The following is a 20,478-nucleotide window of genomic DNA, read 5'->3' on the forward strand; positions in this document are numbered from 1 at the left end:
ATTGATGTGGTTCAAATGTTATTTAATTAATTTTATGTTTTGTTCCAATGATTAAGCTTCTTGAAATTTTGAAATGTTGGAATTAAATTAGTTCAAAAATATATACTTGGTTGGTAGTCTTGCTTGGTGTAGTTTAAATGTATATCAAAATCCTTTTCTTTCAATTATATATAAACTAATTTGGCCTTACTTGGTTGATTAAGCTTCATTGGTGTGGTTCAAGTGTTATTTCATTAATTTTATGTTTTGTTCCAATGATTGAGCTTCTTGAAATTTGTCAATGTTGGAATGAAATTAGTTCAAAAACATGTACTTGATTGATAGTCTTGCTAGGTGTGGTTCAAGTGTATATCAAAATCTTTTTCTTTCAATTATATATAAACTAATTTGGCCTTACTTGGTTGATTAAGCTTGATTGAAGTGGTTCAAGTGTTATTTCATTAATTTTATGTTTTGTTCCAATGATTAAACTTCTTGAAATTTGTTTATGTTGGAACGAAATTAGTTAAAAAAAAAATATGTACTTGGTTGATAGTCTTGCTTGGTGTGGTTCAAATGCATATGAGTGTTGGATATGGTAATTATAGTTATTGTTCTATGAAATTGTGTTATCGATATACAAATGTTGATTAGTGTGTTTATTTCATATTTGATGAATAATTATAGAATGGACTGGAAATATTAATTCTTGTTTGTGGATAAATTATTATAGAAGTGTGCTTCATTGCAGGTAACTTTGTATTTAGTTTTGTGGTACAGTGTATTGTTCTGTCTATTGTTTATATTTCAGGTTTGAGTTCAGTGAATTCATGGGTGGAAGACAAATATTGTTGCCTTGCCATGCATAATATAACAAGCACGCATTATAATGAACAATTTTTTATATTTTTTTAATAAAAAACAACGACATACATTTCTTGACCCAACAAGAGACATATAATGTCGGTTTTAACTTTTTGACCGACATTAAAATGGATTCGACAACGAAATTTTTTAAAAATGACATAATTGAAAAAAAAAAAAAGGGACATGGATTATGGGCTTTAATGTCGGTTGACAATTGACATTAAGGATAGTGTTATAAAAGGTCTCTAATGTCGGTTTTAAACTGACATTGAAGGAGGTGTACAATGTCGGTTTAAAATCGACATTAAAGACAACCAACATTAAAGACCTTTTATAACATTATCTTTAATGTCGGTTGTCAACTGACATTAAAGCCCTTTAATGTCGTTTTTAAACTGATATTAAAACCTAGAATTCTTGTAGTGACTGTCCCGCGGCACCACAACACTCTCATTTGATATGCGCACATGAAGAGACACTCCTTCCAATTTGCTCTCCAAGGCGCTTTATGAGAGGGCCTTCAACGTCACACCGTTTTGGTATGTTTTGATTGTTGAGAAAATTGGTGTAAGCTAAAATTGGAAAATTAAGAGAAAAATATGAGAGTACGTATATGTATGATAAATAGTGAAATAATTTTTTTATTTGACTATTTATCATTTCAATATGTTTCAAGAAGAGATTTTGATTTTGTATTTTGTGAAATTTTGTGCTATTTTATGTTTTAACTTAAAATTTTAGTTTTTATTTTGGTTGTTGAGAAAATTGATGCAAGCTAAAAACTGGAAAATAAGATAAATATGAGAGTACCTATATGAAAATGATGGGAATATCTATATAATTTATTTTAAAATTGGTTCTTCTCGAACTTCAGAAAACTTCAAACAAATTGATGAGTAGGAACTTTTTTTAGTTTTTTTAAAGTCATTTTGTCACGAGAAATTAACATTTTTTTTGTTTAAATGCTAGCAATGGAGGTATTTTTGAACTTTTATTAAGTTAAGGATACTTTTGAAATGTTTTAAAAGTTTAGGGTATTTTTGAAACAAAACTTTAACCGTTTTCATAAAAAACTAGAAAGAGTTTTTTTTTTTTAACTCTTTTTGAAAGTTTAAGGGTATTTTTGAAACTTTTAAAATTTCGGGGCCATTTTTTTACACAATGTGTAAAGTTCACCGACATTTTTTTTTTATAATTCAACCTAATTTATTTAAGAAAAATTCTTATAAATAAAAAAATCTAAAAGATATTTACATTTTATAACAAAATGTTCCAAAAGTGTTTATACTTTTGAAACTTTTTGCTAATATAAATAATTTTAAAAATATTTTTTATATTTAAAAATCCCTTTATTAAATGATTTTAAGTTTGAAATTACCTATAGCTATTTACTAAAATTGAAAAAAAAAAAGAAAATAGAATGTTTCTCCCTGTAACCCCTTTTAGATATTATAGATATATTAAAAAATCTTTTAAACTTGACTTTTTTTTAAAAAAATAAAATTTTGCCTTTAACGTGGATGCCAAGAACAATATATATATTTTTTAATCTTCTCTTTAACCTATAGGGGAAATCAAATATTAGACCGATAAAATCTTTGTGAATGATAACTCTTTTGGAATCCACGTGAATGATATTATTTATTTTAGTTATAAATTTTGAAATCAAACATTAGAGATAAATTTAGTTTACGTGAATTATAAATTATTTTATAAATTATTTTTTTAATATAATCTGGGAAAATCAAATGTTTTTCCTTTTTAAATAGTATAGATTATTATTATTATTATTTAAATGTTGAATTATTAACATTTTCATTAGTACAATTTAAAAGTTATTAAATCACTACAACATCAAAAGGGTTCGATTTGTTTATTGTTTTAGCATGATAGAATAAAGTGTAGCGGAAATAATGGATGGAATGAGAGAATAAAGACAAATCTTCCTTTTATTTATTTATTTATTTCTTTAATTCCACTCACCTTTTTCCATTTTTCCTTTTATTTATTTATTTCTTTAATTCCACTGATCTTCACTTTATTTAGGTTCAACTACAATGTCAGTCCTATAATTTAGAAAAAGTTTGTGCTTATGATTTTAAAAGTCAATCATTTTCCCCCCCACAATTCAAAAGCTAGAAATTAATCATATAGTTTGATAAAACCTAAAAAATAATCCTTAGATTTGATAAACGCTGCCAAACTGAGCATAAATTGATATAAAGTAGGGGTGTTCAAAAAATTCGATAACTCGAAAAAACCGATCAACTCAACCCAACCCAACTCATTTGGATTGGGTTGGATTAAGTTCAAATAAATGAAAATTTTATGGGTTGGGTTGGTACATGTGTTCAACTAATATAACCCAAACCAATCCGAACCAACCCGAATTTATTATTAATTTTAAAAAATATATTTTTTTGTTCCTTATAACACAATTGTTTATACATATATTGATTTTAATTTTATTTAATTATAATATTTTTTAATAATTTATTCTTCAACAACTCTTAAAAGTAGTTTCTTTGAACTTTAGAAATAAAATTTTTACTATATAAATTGAAGTTTTGAAGTTTAGAAAGAAAATTTTTACTATATAAATTGAAGTTTTGAACTTTAAAAAGAAAATTTTCACTATATAAATTGAAATTGAGTAGTTAATCTTAATTCAATAAATGAAAATAATTAAATTATATTTTTACATATTTATGTTTTACTTCTTAAATAAATGACGTGATTAACCTGAACCAACCCAATCCAAATATTTCATGGTTGGGTTGGATTGGGTTAAAGGTTATTTGGGTTGAACCGAACAATTGGGTTGAAGGTTGGGTCTAAAAAGTCTTTCAACCCAACCTACCCCTAGCATAAAATGTATTAGAAATTATGAGGTATGTGGTTCGAATCTTCCAACAATTGTATAAAAAAAAAATGGTTTAATAACTCTCTAAATAATCTCAACCCTTATAGTAAGGATTATGTATAAATTTTTTTTATCAAACTTCTAATTACAAACAACGAATTGCGTAAATTACCCTTAAATATGGTTGTAGTTACAATTACACCCTCAAGCTTTCATTTGTAAAAATTATACCGTTAAATTTTTATAAGTGTTAAAATTGGACTCTCAAGCTTACAATTGAAATTAAACCTACAAATGATAAAAATTGAACCATAAAATTTATACAAATGTTACAATGTACACAATTATATAAGTTTGAAGGTCCAATTTGACCTAATTTTAACATTCGAGCTCAATTTTTAAAATCGAAAGTTTAAAGATATAATTGTAATTATCACCCTACTTTAGGATGATTTTTGCTATTTATCTAATTATAAATTATAAGACTAAATTTTAATTTTCCATATAAATTTGTAATTTAAAAAGATTAAGTTTCTTCGGATCCAAGTCATGTGGTCCGTCCCTTTATAAAACCCTTCACTTCACTCTCTGAACTCATAAACCGCATCATTGTTCTTCGTGTTCATCAATGGCGCCCGTAGATCCGCACTCTTACGCTGATTCAACCCATCCTCAAAACCTTCACTTTTCCTTCTCTATGTTCTTCGATTTTCCCTCCACCGTCATTCATGCCTCTGCTCTGATTACTCTCTCCAGTTCCTACTATGGTTCAATCTCCCTCGATGCTCGTTCTCTTATCATTCATTCCGTCCATGACCCTATATCCCATGCTCTGCTTCCATTCTCGCTTTCTCCTCCCGATCCTATCAAGGGCTCTCTTCTCTCAATTTCACTTGGTGGGCAGTCTTCTTTGATTGTGATTTACAGTACTACTCCTTCATCGTCAGCTTTGCAGTGGCTGACTCCTCCCCAGACTTTCAACAAGACGCATCCTTTTGTCTACACCCAGTGCCAGGCTATTCATGCGCGTTCGATTTTCCCGTGCCAAGACACTCCGGCGTTCCGTGTGCGTTACTCTGCGCGATTGAATATTCCTCGGGAATTATCGGCGGTGATGGGCGCGCGCCATGTGGAACGACGTCTGCCGGCTGCTGGCGAGGGTAAGATGTTGGCTGGAGGGGTTGATTTGCTGTGGGGAGATGAAGGGAGAGTGGTGGAGGAGTTTATGATGGAGCATCCGATTCCGCCGTACTTGTTCGCTTTTGCCATCGGAGAGATTGCGTTCAGGGAAGTGGGGCCGAGGACTAAGGTTTATGCGGAATCGGTGCCCTCGTTGCTCGATGCTGCAGCGAGAGAATTTGCGGGGACAGAAGATTTGATAAAGGAAGGCGAGAAGTTATTTACACGTTTCGATTGGGAGCGATTCGATCTGCTTGTGTTACCTCCGAGCTTTCCTTACGGTGGGATGGAAAATCCGAAGATGGTTTTCTTGACACCGACGGTGATAAAGGGGGATTCTACGGGGGCACATGTGGTTGCTCATGAACTTGCTCATAGCTGGACTGGGAACCTAATCACTAACAAAAACAACGAACATTTTTGGTTGAACGAGGTAACGTAATTATGTTCTTTTTTATTTGGTATTTCTTTTGAAAGTTTATGGATATTGCCTCTTTGGTTGCTATGGAGTTCATCGATCGGTTGCTCTTTCATTGAGATGTTATCTAGGGTTTTTTTTGAAGAACCAATTCGGATTTTGTTGTGTTCTGTGCTGAACACTGCACGATAAGATTCTAGAAAGAGGTGGTTTTTCTTTGATTTCATTGTCTGATCCAATTTTCGTGTAACACTAACTGAAGTTTTAGGGATTTAGGGACCCTAATTTTCCCCAGGTTACAGGTTTATTCATTACTCTGTTTGTAGCTTTGTCCGTCTGTGCAGGCTGTTTGTAGTGATCCTTTTTCCTTTGTTCTTTTAATCTTCCTATGGAGAGCTTGGTTTTCATTTCTAAAAAAAGTTTGAGCTAGCTGATTTTCTTTTTCACTCTCTTCTAGTGTGTTTGTGTGCGAGGGAGGGAGGGGGAGAGGAGGTGTTTAATAAAGCTTTCTTGAACTTAGATAGATGGATTGATTAGATGAGTGCATTCTTCACTGTCTTGTCATTTGTTAGCAAAGAAGATTTAGGATAATCTAGTCAAACTCTATTAGTTGAAGCAAACTCAACTCTCCCCATAAGGTTAGAACAACTTAAACATGTTGTTTTGACTAGAAGAGGCCTCTTTGTTCTTTCAAGTGCCTTCATTTCTCTTTACTTCTTCTAATACCATTCTATTTTTGTCACCGATGGCCATAGGGTTTTACAACCTATGCTGAAAGGAGAATTATTGAGGCTGTGCAAGGGAAGGATGCAGCTACTCTCAATATAGGAATTGGTTGGAAGGGTTGGAAAGAGGATGTTGAGAGATTTAAGGATAATTTAGAATTCACGAAGCTAAAGACGAAGCAAGAAGGCGTGGATCCAGATGATGTGTATTCTCAAATACCTTATGAGAAGGGTTTTCAGTTCCTATGGCGTATTGAACGACAGGTGTGTTAAATTCTTGTTTCTTCAAAACTTTTTCAAACTGTTTTTAACGTTAGTGTCTGTTCTGATATTTCTCTTCTGAATATTTAGGTGGGAAGGCAGGAATTTGATAGATTTCTGAAGGAATATATTTTTACCTATTGCTTTAGGTCAATAGATACAGAGACCTTTCTTTCTTTCTTGATAACAGAGCTCCCTGGAATTGAAAAAGCAATAGATTTGGAAATGTGGACCGAAGGCACTGGTATCCCTCCAGATGCTCATGAACCAGTTTCTGATTTGTACAAGAAGATCCTATCGCTAGCCAATGACTTTAAGCTTGGTAGAATGCCGGAGGAAGGTGAAACTGCTGATTGGGGAGGGCAAGAATGGGAGCTGTACTTGGAGAATCTGCCAAAATCTGTCGAAGTCTCACAGGTTTGGATTTTTCTGATCAATATGTTTTTATATCTCTGTCCTCTGACCTTTCTTCGGTGAAAGTTCAAACTTATTACTTCTAAGAAAGTGATAGAGATATCTAATTACCGAGCTATACTTAGGTTTGTCAACTTTCTGATTACAATGGTTAATTTTCCTTGAAATCCATTTTGTCTGAGCAATTTGAACAGAAATTCATAGTATGTGATCAAGGTAGCCATTTGAAGATGCTTGGCTTTGCATTTACTGATTTCACTTGTCTTCTCTTTTCTTAGTTTAGGTTCCTGAGTTATGAGTGAGGAGTCTTTTCCATATTCTCTGGAAACCAAAGATGGCTCTTGAATCCTTGATCATACTTTTTACTGCATAATGCTTCCTGAATATTGTGTGAATGGTTACTTAACCAGTTATGTTCTTGTACGTTTTGTTCGAATGTGTAGATCCAGGCACTAGATGCACGTTATAGATTCTCGGAATCAAAGGACTATGAGGTCAAAGTTGCATTTCTTCAACTTGCTGTTGCGTCGAAGTACCGAGATTGCTATGTCGAGGTTGAGAAAACTTTGAAGGAAGTTGGGAGAATGAAGTACCTCCGCACACTCTACACTGCTCTTACACAAGGCCCTGGGATGGAAGAAGAGAAGATTTTGGCAAAGAGAATATATTCTGAAGCCCGTGAGAGTTATCACCCGATTGCTCAAAGGGTTGTCGAGTCCATCTTTTCCAAGAACCTGTAAGTATTTGAACCTTATTTTGTCACCTACCACTATTGTTTAGAGGAGTTTCTAACATTGTGGTCTAAGCCCTTGTGGAAAAACTATTTAAGTAGCTTGAGGAGTTGTTAATAGCTTTTGAATATGAAGAGAAAGGAGACAGAGTTCACTTTTTTCTCATGCTTTTCCTTTTCGTATAGAGGCTAATAAGATTGCATTGACATTAATTTCTTATTCTTTATTAGATCAATTGTAGAAGACTGGTTAAGATTTAAGAATTTGAATATTGTAATTATTTGTGCATTAGCATTATTCAATTCAGATGCTCTGCATATGTCAACAGAACGAATGAGGATGATAATTGAGAGATCATTGCTAGGTAGAGCAAAAAGCATTAAGAAATGTGTTCTGATTCCAAAATATAGTCCACTGCTTCTTCGACAGTATAAACGACCTGCAGGAATCGAAGTAGAAACTCGAACGTGAGTGAAAGTCGGACATTGTAGTTGTTCGTAATTTCATTACATTTTAATACTTCTAAATTCTATATGCTTCTTCCCTCCTCAACTTTATACTTACAAGATCGACGAGATTTTCTTCGAAAACCAAGTTTGTCCTGTCCGAAATCACATATCGATATATAATTATTCATAATGCCAATAAGTTGATGAAATTACAAGGAGGAAAAAGACGCACCTGTTGGTGCACCTTTGATGTCTAATATAGGGTTGTCACCAATCATATAAAGCGTTTTAAAACCATTAAATTCATTATCTCCTTTGTTTCACAAAATGATCATCACAGTGACATGAGAGAAACTGTCTCAATACATACAGCTTCAGCATCTTTTTTCCCCCCATTGGAATCCCTTCTTCGTTTTACTTTCTGCATCCTTTCATCCCTTATTTCTTTAAAATTCTTCCCCTTTAAAATCCTTCTTCAGCATCTTTCTTCCCCCCTTTATTTGTTCAGTGCAACAGAGACAAAACCAATCAAAATGACCGTCATATCAAACTTTCTGGTTGGTTTTGGTGTCGGTTTTCTCCCAAAATTAACCCCCACCGACCGATGTACACCCTACTTGTGTGAATGCTGTTAAATAACCAGCAAAAGAAATTACAATAATTCTAGAACAATTTGTGAGTGAATGAAAAGAGAATATCATAGGAACCAAAAAGACAAATGGGCCAAAATTGTTGACATCTTGTTTCCTAAGATTTAACTTTAAGCAGCACTTGCGACAAAAAGAGGAACTTTACCTATTAAATATACTTTCTAGAATGCGCCTATCTCAAGTCGCTTAAAAAGGAAATGTAGCCTTCATAAAAAGGCCAACAGTCACAAGTCTAGATGCAAGTAAGACGGTCGGAGAAATGCCGAATAATTGCACGATACTATTAAGAGTTTTGACCTGGACAACTTGTGAATAGTTTAACTGATTAAGACATATTTAGTTAGACCCTATATCGATAGAAATTGCATGCGTAAATTAAAATTATCAGACATTATTTACATAACCAATCCATTGCTAAGAGAATCATTGAAACTAACCTAATTTACTCATCAATGAGTTCAAAGCTTTTGCAAGAATATCTATTTATCAATATGTCAGCATCAAGAAGAGGGGCTGAATCAATCTTAGTGGTAAACATAAAACCTGGTCAAGGAAACTCAAAAGAGAAAAGGAAAGCTTAGCATCAAATTTACAAAGAAACATATTGGTGTTGGTTAAAAGTTATGAGATGAAGACTACTGGGGGAAGCACTACCATAAAACAAGTTATTGAAGATTAAAAATAAATAAATAAATAATGAATCGAAAGATATGCAATCAGTAACTCAAGAATAAAAGGGAGAGAAGAGCTGACCAAACTTATTATCTCTAAGGTACCTATTCTCACTATTTTCATGTTATTCTTAAAACAACCTTTAAATGGTCTTTCATTTTCCATGAAGGTACCTATTCAACACACTTTTAAAATTTGAGTGGCCCTGTACAACCTGCACCAGAGATGTTGAAAATTGAGAGCTACAATAGAAACCTAAAAAAAAAAAAAAAAAAAAAAAAATCCAAAGTCATTATTTTGCACAAACAAAGGATAATAATGAAAGTATATGTTTGGAAGTGATTTAAAATATTAAAATCATTTTTTGTCATCTCTTAAATCTCTCGGAAAGACCAAAACATACGTTTAATAATTCAAAATTAGTTTAAAATTTAACTATACACTTTTGATTATAAATTTCATATCATCAAAATTGGTTTTGAAGGGTTAAAAATATGTTTTAAAGTACAATGTCGTTATATCTTGGATTCTAAATTTTGTATCAAAGGAGATTTCTGGCAGTATTATTTTCTCTAGTTCTACCTATACAATTTCATTAGACTTGAAGGAGCGATTCCAAAGCAATAATACTCCATGAGTTTTTCAACTATGGCGACAATTATCTAATTTAGCCCAAGAACAATCGGTGAGTGTTTATTTTTGAAATTAAAGAGTGAATGTTTATTTTAGAAATTAAAGAGTGTTTGGGATGAATTGAATACCTATCAACTGGGATGTAGTTGTGAAAAAATAGACATTTCTTTGGAATGAATATGTTAGGAGTATTTTTTTTAATGAGACCCAATGATTCTTTTTCACAAATTCGAACACAAATTCTCTTAATGGAGCCATTGTCATCAATTAATAAGGCTTTTGCTTTGGTATCTCAAGAGGAACAACAACGCTCTATCAACATCTTCGTCCAATTGCCCTTGAGTAGTCACAGCAACATCCATCTTTGATAACACCTTTTTCAATGATGTTGAAATCTCTAGAGAATTCTCTAGTCGATTCTCTTATCCAAGGAAAGAAGGATACTTCTTTTCATTGCCTTAATTCTGCTCAACATCAACATTTATGAAATGTTTTTGCAAACACAATTAGCGGCATAGAAGGCTAATAATGCAAGCTCTATTGAAAGTGAAACATCTCCTCTGCACATTGCAGATACTTTCTCGACCATTCATTCAAGTTTTAAGTCTCCCAAATGTTGGATTATAGATTCGGGGACTTTTGCTCATATATGTTTCAATCACTCATCATTCGTCTTGTTATATCCTGTTTTTGGTGCTTCTGCCAAATAATTGTCAAGTTCAAGTTAGTATCATGGGATTGGTTTGCTAGACAATTCTATTTTACTACAGACAGTTCTTTTTATTCTTGCTTTTCAGTGCAATCTAATTTCTATAACTGCACTGACTAAAGACATGAGTATTTAGTATGCTTTCTTAATGATTCTTGTCTCATCCATAACAAATCCACTTTGAAAACGATTGACAAAGGTAAAATCTCTTTTGAACTTTATGTTTTCAATGCCTCTGTTGTCAATAATGATTCACCTGGTCTTGCTTCTGTTTTTATGACATTGTCATTTTGATAATCCTTCTATTATGTCATTAAATTATTTAGCTAAGAATTGCATTTTCATGTGTTGGAGATAGATGTCACTTTTTCTCATGCGTGACTTTGGTAAACCAGTTCGTCGCTTGGAAGAATACATCTGGAGTTTACTGTTTTCCTTCTCTCTCTAACGTCTTGGTATTGGGTCAGCTTCCGTAGCGGTAATGAACTTTGTCTTCTTGGTTGTTGACTAATGCTTGTCAATTCTTGGTGGTATTTTTCGTATAGGATAATAAGATTGCATTAATATTAATTTCTTAACCTTTATTAGATCAATGGTAGAAGACTGGATAAGAGTAAAGAATTTGGACGTTGTAATTATGTGTGCATTATACAATTCAGATGCTATATGTGAAATGCCAACAGAGAGGTCAAGTGAGAGGTCATTGTTGGGCAGAACAAAAGGCATTATGAAACACATTCTGATTCAAAAATATAGTCCACTGCTTCTTCGACAGTATTAACGACCTGCAGGAATCGAAAGTAGAAGCTCGAACGTGAGTGAGAGTCGGACATTGTTGTTCTTCATTTTATTACATTTTATACTTCTAAATTCTATATGCATTTTCACCCATCAACTTTCTACTTACAAGATCAGCTGGAAACTCCTCGTGATTTTCTTTGCCCCTAAAGACTCCTGTCCTTGTTAAAATAGAAAACCAAGGTCTTCCTGCCTGAAATCACAAATCGATATCCAACAGTAATTTACTAATGACAACATAATTATTCATAATGTTGATAAGATGATGAAAGTACAAGGATTACAAAGACGACGCACCTGTCGTGCACCTTTAATGTCTACCAGGGGGTTGTCACCAATCATATAAAGTGTTTTAAAACCTTTAAATTCAATATCCCCTTCGTTCACAAAATGATCATCACAATGAGATGAGAGAATGTGTCTCAATACAGCTTCAACATTCTTAAACACAAGAGGATTTGGTTTCCCATAAGATACGTATTCGAGAGGTCTATGATGAATCCTGTGAATCAAGATCAAACTGTTTTCATGAACGCTTGGAATAGCAATAATTCTTACACAATGCTTTAGCTTCTCAATGGTAGCGTGTGTGAATGCTGTTGAAAAACCAGCAGAAGTAATCACAATAATTCTAGAACAGATTGCGAGTGAATGAAGAGAGAATCTAAAACACATAAGGAATCAAAGGACAAATGAGCCAAATTGTTGACATCTTGTTTCCTGAGTTTAACTTTAAAGCAGCAAATAAAGAAAATCTTGACACAAGAGAGGAACCTTACCTATTAAATATACTTTCTAGTGCAATTTTAAAGGCGCCTATCCCAAGCCGCTTAAAAGGAAATGCAGCCTGCATAAAAAGCCCAACAGTCACATTCTCGATTTTACTGGCTCTAAATTAATGAGAGAATGGTAAATGAGGGCGATGCAAGTAAATTGTAGGAGAAATGCCAAACAATTGCATTGCCAACTTGAGGATAACTTAATTGGTTAAGAGTTGAGACATATTTTTGATTGAGAAATTAGAAGTTTGAAACTCACATGTTGATCTCAAAGTTGTGTGACCCTATGTCGACAGAAATTTCAGGAGTAAACTACCATAAAAGTGTAACGAGGCGTTATTTACATAAGCAATTCATTGCTAAAACAATAATTGAAACCAACCTGATATTCAAAATCATCTGCAGCAAAATATAAAGGAACTTGATTCCCATTCTCCTGTCCTGGAAGGCCTCCAGATCTTAAAACATCACAAAGAACCTAATTTATTCATCCATGAGTTCGAAGCTTTTGCAAGATTAGCTATTGTGAAGATGTTAGCATCAAGAAGAGGGGTTGGATGCAAAGTTGGATTTCAAACTAATTGCTTTGAATCTGAACCTTAGTGGTAAACGTAAACCTGGTCAAGGAAACTCAAAAGGGAAAATGAAAGCTAAGCATCAAATTTACAAAGAGACAAATTGGCGTTGGTTAAAAGTTATGAGATGAAGACTACTGAGGGAAGCACTACAGTAGTATAATATTTTATTCTGCTTTGATAACACAGGGCATTGACATCTCCCAAATTCAACTACCATAAAAGTTAAAAACAAATTATTGAAGATTAAAAAAAATGATGGATTGAAAGATATGCACTCTGCAACTCAGCAACTCAAAGAATAAAAGGGAGAGTGATCTGTACTTGGATATCTCTGCCCCAATCAACAGGATCACTGACAACAAAAGCCGCCTTCACTCTTTCAGTTAAAACACTTTGCTTTCTCATCAACTTCTCGGGGTTCCAGTTCAAACCAAAAGCTTGCTTGGATGTCCAGTTCTTGTATTGGGATACAGGATCAATATTCTCAAAATACGAAGCATACTCATCAATGGAGAAAACTTTTCTGCAAAGTTACAGAAAAAACCATCATATGAAATTCAACTAGCTCTGAAAGGTGTTGGACGAAAGTTAATCCAAGAAATACGGTTAAGAGCTTACTTGAAACCATACTCAGACATAACAAGAGCTGGCTGCCCTTTTCCAGTTGCAATAATAAGTTCGTTCTCAAAACTGAGATAAAAGGGCATAATAAGAAACATGCTACAAACTATATCATTAACAAGACCTTAGCTTATCTAAAATTTGTGAGTTTAAAGCATGTGGATATAAGAAGAGCTCATGAAACTTAATTGGCCGAGTCTTTTAAGGTATCTATTCCAAAGCTTCAGTAATCTAAGAAAATATTCATGCTATATCACTTCCACTATTTTCATGTTAATCTGAAAACAACCTTCAAACGGTCTTTCAATTCCATTGTAGTGGGGATAAAGAAGTCTATCGCTTCAAAAGAATTGATAGAGGCTAAGAAGCACTGATATGGATACGAGACACAAATATGACACGATATAGACACCGCGACACGCCATATTTTAAAAATATAGGGCACGAAACGGCAAGGACATGTTTATTAAAATATATATTTTTAAAGACATATCATTTTTATACTAAAAATTCAAAGTAAATGGATTGATGCATTCTTGTGCTTATAAAACTCAGCTTGATGTATTTCACACTCAAAAATTATTATTATTGTCAAATGTGTTTTTTTAGTCTACCGAATAAGTGTTCTATGCATGTCTGACACATTTGTCGCACTAACAAGTGTCCAATACGTGTCCAACAAGTATCGGAGTGTCAAAGTATTAGACACGAACACACTAGCCAAACAAAAGTGTTTATGCTTTTTATGGTAGAGGATAGAAAAGCTAAATATCCATTCAATGAAATTTCCTAAATTGGGCTTGCCAAATATAGTTGATCCCTAATATGGTCTCTTTTACAAAATGTTCTCATTCTTTCCTTTTGATGTACAACCTTGTCTACTTCAGAAACATCAATACTGACAAGGAAAAGTACACTCCAAATTTCTATGAAGGTACCTATACAACAAACTTTTAAAACTTGAGTGGCCCTGTACAACCTGCATCAAAGATGTTGAAGAAATGAGAGCTAAAATAAAACTCCAAAAGTTTAGTAAATTCCGAAGACATCAGCATTTCATTCTGCACAATGGGAGAATAATAACACAAGCATGTTTGGGAGTGATTTTGAAATTATTTAAATAATTTTTGTCATGTTCAAAATCACTCCAAAAGATCGAAACACACCTTTAATCATTCAAAGTTAGTTTAATATTTAATTTTACACTTTTGAATACAATTTTCGTATCATCAAAATTGGTTTTGAATGGTTATAAACATGTTTCAGAATGATTTTGAAAGTGACAGAAGTGATTTTAACCATTTTAAAATCACTCCCAAACATGCACTAGAGATTAACTACCTGAGAAGGTAACACATTCACTCCCAAAAGTTCACTCAATTCAATGGCACGTCTGGACTCTGGAGTGCCACCTCCTATAAAGGAATAACATGACCATTGAATACAATGAAGAAAGGGCCACTCATTATCGAATACAATGAAGAAAGGAAGGGAAACTCACCATTGGTCAAGAAAAGAAAAGGAACTTTCAAAGTACCTAAAGAATAGTAACATCAATTGTATTAAGTTACAAAGTCAATTTACAGAACCATGCCCAGAAAACAATAAAGCAAAGCATTATAGATTAATCAAGTAGATGGAAAATCTTGCTGTTCCACTGTTGTTTAGCCATTCCAAAATAATGCTATAGGCACATCAATTAAAAAATACTTTTAGTCCTTGAACTTTTATCAAAGTAACAACCTAATCCATTAACGTTCGTTGGTAATGATTTAGTCCCTGTAATTTTAAATTTGTAACAATTTAGTCCTATACTTTAGGATTTGTGACGAGTGGTCCTTATTGTGAAAATATTATTAAAATTTAATGAAATATCTTACACATGTATATTAATAAATTGATCAGGAACCAATCTTTTTATAAACTATAAAAACAGAGTCGTTACATGATGAAAGTTGACATTTAATTTTGAAGAATTTTTTTCATGATAGGGACTAAAGTATAACAAATTTCAAAGTATAGGAACTAAATTTTTACTTATTAAAGTCTAGAGACTAAATTGTTATAGATTTAAAGTAAAGAGACTAAATTATTACCAAAGTTCAATGATTAAATTGCCACTTCAATGGAAATTTAGGGTCCAAAAATGATTTAACTATGATTCAATTGTTTCTACTAAAACGTGAAAGGGTGCTTGTGATTGTGTAGAACAGAATAGAAACCAAGAAAACGGCACTGCCTCGATGATTTTCTGTTTTTGTAAATTGAAAATTTAACTTCCTTACCAGAAGATGTAGAATCCACATACAATCTCTTCAAAGCTTTGGTAGACCCTCCAATAGGATGGTGGCCCCGTAGAACAACACCGTCGATGTCAAATGCAATCCCAAAAGAAGAACTAAATTAAACACCAATAATAGATGGTAAAATTCATCTTACCAAATTCTAATCAAGAAAGAAAGACAACTTAAATATACTCAAATTCTCAGAAAAATAGATAATAAATTACCAATATGAGAAAACTAAAATGGGAGTAAAACGTTGTTGAATCGTAATCTTTGAAACTACATATGAATTTTCTCGAAAACACAGAACAATCCTTTACAGAGCGTTATGAATTCACAGTAGCCAAAGAAAGAAAGAACAAATGAAGAAATTATGGGTAAGATTGAGATGACGAACCGTTCAAGTCGAGATTGAATCGGAGAGAAATAAGTAGTAGAAGCTTGAGATTGAAAGGAAAATGAAAGCCGAATCTTGCCTTGAGAAACTCCGAAGACTGTAAGAATTTGCATTTCGATTCAACGCAAGCGACGGCCCAGCTCTGCCCCTCGCCGAGTCCTATGGCTTGCGATTGAGAGTGGCGCGCGCCACACAAAATCCCAGTTGTCTATAACTTATTAGCAGTGAGCACTACTAATTTTGAAATATCTGAGTGGGACATGTTTGTTCTGAAAGTGATTCCTTCAAATTACTTTGAATATTTTTTTAAAAAATACATTTTTATTTAAACCATTTTTTTCAAAAACAATTTAAAATACACTTCAAAAACTATTTTCAATAGTTGCCAAATACTCCATTTTTTTTTTTTATTTTTATAAATAACTTATCTTTTCAGTTAAACACTTAAAAATATATTCCAATTTTTTCTAAAATGACTTATCTCTTTAATTCTCGAAGTTTGAAAAATGGTTCTAAATGATCCCTAAAACTACATATATCGTTAGTCGATTAACGATAAAATGATGTGGTTGTTAAATGATGAGTTGACAATTTTTATTAATCTAGGCCCATTTGGTATTTTATTTTTGTTTTTGATAATTAAGTCTATTTCATCCACATTTTTTACAATCATGTGCAAGTGCAATGATTGAATTTTTAGTTAAATTCTAAAAACAAAAATAACTTTTTGAAAGCTAATTTTTTAGTTCTCAAAATTTGGCTTGGTTTTTTAAATTATTGGTGAAAAGTAGACAACAAAAAAAGAAATTTGGAAGTAAAATAATGTCTATAGGCTTAATTTTTCGAAACTAAGAACTATTAACAAAATGGTTATCAAATAAGGCTTTAATATTATGTTTATTTTAATGATGTGGACTTCCTCTTCTTTCCCTCTTCTCCAATATGTTTTTAATTATTCAAAATTAATTTTAATAATATAAAATTATATTTGTAAAAGTGTAAAATTTAATAGTAAATTACTTTAGAGTGATTTTGATAATTTCAGAATTCCTCTCAAACATGCATCAATGTTTGTTTGTTAAGGAATTTTGAAAATGAGTGATTCAATAAAAAAAAAAAAAGTTGTATATCGTATTCTTAGATATGTGTTTGGTATTGAATTGTAATTTAAATAGTTATTTTAAATGTATTTGATATTATCTTTTTATAAACCATAGAATTAGTTTTAGTTATCTATAAAAATATTAGGTTGACTATAAACTATTCCCAATTAATTTATCAACTTGCTTTACGTTAAAAAATTGGTATAATTATTTTATTAATTTGTAATATTATATAAATAAAATTATATTACATAATATGTATTTTTAATTTTTAAAAAATGAATTGAGTTTATAACATGAGATATTATATTTCTAAACATTTTTATTTTTATTTAATACAACTCTAATTTTTTAATTTTAAAAATTGAAATTTAAATACAATAAAAATATAAAAACGTTGTTTTCAAAATTCTGTTTGTTTAAATCACAAAATTCAAAAACAATTTTCAGAAACATAATCTAGATTGTCTGAACACATTTACTAAATTCAATTAATCTAAAAACGTGAAACAAAATTGGGATAACAAGGAATTTAGATGTCGTGGATCAATTGATTTTTTGTTTTTTTTCTTTCCTAAACCAATGGAATGGTGGAATATTGGGATTATTTTGATAATTTTATACAATTATAAGAATTAAGGAGATTAATTATTAAACACTAAAAAGACATTTATCTAAATATTGATTTAAGGCGTTTCTCTCAAACCAACTTATTTTATAAATTATTTTTTCTAAAAGTTATTTTAAGTGATTTTCAAAGACTTCAATTTTAGTCAAATTGTTTTTTTTCAAAGATACTCTTAAAAAATTAAATTAGACACACATTTGTTAGTGAATTTAATATAAATATAAATATAAATACAAAACACTCGTAAACCAACAAATATATCACACAATATTATCAATGTAAACTTAGCTTGTCTTTTGAGGGCGAATATCTGATCTTTATACCAAGAAGATTAATAAGCCCAAAGGCCGATCATTCAAGAAGATCAACTGGCTTAAAGATTATAGTTTATTTTGAAAGCATCAAAATATTATGTATTAGAGATTGTACTTGCTACTCTGAAATCAATACAAATACGAAGTTCAATTTCACGAATTAAGTTTCTCCAGAAACCTCGTGCGAACAAATTGGCATGCCCACTGAGACCTCTCTACCTCTCATCTCTCTCTCAACATTCAAGCAAACTAATGGCATCAAAGAAAGTTGCATCCAAAGCAACTGTTGCAAGCAATACTTACATGGGACCTGTCACCTGTAACCATTCAAAAGAAATCATGCAGAAACAAGAACAAGGTTCTGTCCTCACAAAGAAAATCTAGGAACAATTGATTGATTCTCTTAAAGGTGAGATCTCCATCATAGAAAATCCCTTGTTCGACAACTATGCTTATACTTCTGATTAACCAGAGAAAGAATCACGTTTCGATGTATTGTATGTCATGATGATTGACGTAACGACTGAATCGGCCATGGCAAAGATGGAGAGAGATAAATTTCCTAATGAAAGCTGTAGAGGAGCAAGTCATGAAATCGCTACTTTAAGAGATCAAATACAGACTCAAGAAACTGCTGAGTCTAGTCAATCTCCAGCTACAAAAGCCAATGACAAAGGAAAGACTGTTTTGCAGGAAGACCAGCCGCAACAATCTACCTTTGTTGCCGCCCTGTCAGTTCAACAATTGCAGGATATGATTACAAATTCCATAAGGGCTCAGTATAGAGGACAATCACAATCTTTCTTTATGTATTCTAAACCATATACCAAAAGAATCGACAACCTAAGAATGCCAGCAAGGTATCAACCTCCAAAGTTCCAGCAGTTCGATGGAAAGGGCAATCCAAAATAACATGTTGCTCACTTTATTGAAACCTGCGAAAATGCAGGAACCAGAAGAGACTAGCTAGTCAAGCAGTTCATCCGTACCTTGAAAGGAAACACTTTCGATTGGTATACTGGTCTAGAGCCGGAAGCAATTGATTGTTGGGTATAGTTGGAAAGAGAGTTCCTCAACTACTGCTACAGCACAAGGCACACCAATAGCATGGTTGAGCCGACGAACACAAAACAACAGAAAGAAGAGCTAGTCATCAACTACATCAACCAATAGAGAGCTCTGAGTTTGGATTGTAAAGATAGACTCATTGAATTATATGTAGTAGAGATATGCACCCAAGACATTCACTAGGAACTTTATATTCTACAAGGGATAAAGCCTCGTCTATTTGAGAAGTTGGCAACACGCACTCATGATATGGTGCTGAGCATCATCAATAGGGAAACTAAAGATTTTCTAGTCCTTAAAGGGAGAAAATACAAGAATGAAGCCAATGACACTGAAAAGATTGTGGATAGTGCCACAAAAGAAACTATGGTCATTCATGTGACACTGCTGAAAGTTTCCTCCAAAGGAAAACAAACAAAATTTGAAAGAAGGCACAATGAGGGCGAGAAGCGTCGTCCAACTCTTAAAGAAAGACAGAAGAAGGTTTATCCATTCCCTTTCTGATATGGCAGATATGTTGGAGCAACTGCTAGAGAAGCAACTATTCAGCTGTCGAAATGCAAGCGGCAGGAACAAGCAGGAAAAATAGATGATCCTAACTACTGCAAGTATCATCGAGTTGTTAGTCACCTAATTGAAAGGTGCTTCGTGTTAAAGAAGCTGATTCTAAAGTTGGCTCGTGAAAAGAAGATTGAGCTAGATCTTGATGAAGTAGTTCAAACAAATCACGCCATAGTAGTGGTGACTTCAAGTGTTCCAACACCATCTGCGTCCCATGATAAAAAAGAAAGCATGATCCCGTTTGGAACCTTCAAACCTATAATTGTTTGTATCTAACACGAGATTCAAACGAGAGACTTCCAGAAAAAAGATGAGCCTGTTGATAACGACAAGGAGTGGATCCTCGTGACTCATCAAAAAAGAAAATAACCAAATTTCACCTAAAAATAGTCGTGCTCCTATCGAAGCTATAGAAGAAGGAACAAGACTCATAAAAAGAAAGGCACAAAGAAGGCATGGAAACCTAAGATCATGTAGAAAAAAGACAAGGACTTCTCCACACTTCGAAAATCGATAACTTTGGCAAAATTCCTCCCAAGAAGTTTCCTCGATAATTGTCCAGAGGAAGTATTAGAAGTTACTGCGTGTCACATTGTCGGCATAGTGGAAGTTGATAACAATCATATAAATGCTGAAGAAGTCGACGACTTAGAAGAAATGGAACAAAGAACCTCTGTCTTCGATCGTATTAAGCCTTCAAGTGTCGATCTTCAGTTTTTCAAAGATTGAGTATGGCCACGATAGGAGAAGAAGACCAATGTCCAACGACTACTTCTACCCGAACTACAGCCTTCAA

General features: G+C 32.8%; 2 protein-coding genes across 3 annotated transcripts; one reads left to right on the top strand and one right to left on the bottom strand.

Moving 5' to 3' along the window:
* The first annotated feature begins 4,213 nt into the window (after nucleotides 1-4,213).
* Nucleotides 4,214-7,649, top strand: LOC120080293 (peptidase M1 family protein). The gene is made up of 4 exons (XM_039034925.2): nucleotides 4,214-5,321; nucleotides 6,062-6,295; nucleotides 6,383-6,709; nucleotides 7,150-7,649. The coding sequence occupies exons 1-4, from the start codon at nucleotides 4,338-4,340 to the stop codon at nucleotides 7,444-7,446; spliced, it is 1,842 nt and encodes a 613-aa protein (XP_038890853.2). The 5' UTR covers nucleotides 4,214-4,337; the 3' UTR covers nucleotides 7,447-7,649.
* Nucleotides 7,650-11,110: 3,461 nt separating this feature from the next.
* Nucleotides 11,111-16,268, bottom strand: LOC120080430 (mitochondrial hydrolase YKR070W-like). 2 transcript variants are annotated; one of them, XM_039035085.2, is made up of 12 exons: nucleotides 16,009-16,268; nucleotides 15,612-15,724; nucleotides 14,828-14,863; nucleotides 14,668-14,741; nucleotides 14,265-14,305; nucleotides 13,324-13,395; nucleotides 13,027-13,228; nucleotides 12,510-12,605; nucleotides 12,128-12,195; nucleotides 11,646-11,850; nucleotides 11,458-11,541; nucleotides 11,111-11,335 (listed from the first exon to the last, which is right to left on the bottom strand). In XM_039035085.2, the coding sequence occupies exons 1-12, from the start codon at nucleotides 16,119-16,121 to the stop codon at nucleotides 11,276-11,278; spliced, it is 1,164 nt and encodes a 387-aa protein (XP_038891013.2). In that variant the 5' UTR covers nucleotides 16,122-16,268; the 3' UTR covers nucleotides 11,111-11,275. The 2 variants fall into 2 exon arrangements, with proteins under 2 accessions (XP_038891013.2, XP_038891014.2); XM_039035086.2 differs by lacking the exon at nucleotides 12,510-12,605 and having other exon boundaries at nucleotides 16,009-16,222.
* Nucleotides 16,269-20,478: the final 4,210 nt, after the last annotated feature.

The sequence above is a fragment of the Benincasa hispida genome, chromosome 6, assembly GCF_027475165.1.
Source record: "Benincasa hispida cultivar pf3 chromosome 6, pf3_genome.v1.1, whole genome shotgun sequence".
NCBI classification, from domain to species: Eukaryota; Viridiplantae; Streptophyta; class Magnoliopsida; order Cucurbitales; family Cucurbitaceae; genus Benincasa; species Benincasa hispida.

Coding starts and splice junctions, on each gene's coding strand:
- LOC120080293 (XM_039034925.2), top strand. CDS start 4,338: ATGGCGCCCGTAGATCCGCACTCTTACGCTGATTCAACCCATCCTCAA. Junction 5,322..6,061: donor AACATTTTTGGTTGAACGAG/GTAACGTAATTA, acceptor CGATGGCCATAG/GGTTTTACAACCTATGCTGA. Junction 6,710..7,149: donor AATCTGTCGAAGTCTCACAG/GTTTGGATTTTT, acceptor TCGAATGTGTAG/ATCCAGGCACTAGATGCACG.
- LOC120080430 (XM_039035085.2), bottom strand. CDS start 16,121: ATGCAAATTCTTACAGTCTTCGGAGTTTCTCAAGGCAAGATTCGGCTT. Junction 14,306..14,667: donor TGAATGTGTTACCTTCTCAG/GTAGTTAATCTC, acceptor TCTTTGATGCAG/GTTGTACAGGGCCACTCAAG. Junction 12,196..12,509: donor CAGATGATTTTGAATATCAG/GTTGGTTTCAAT, acceptor CTTTTTATGCAG/GCTGCATTTCCTTTTAAGCG.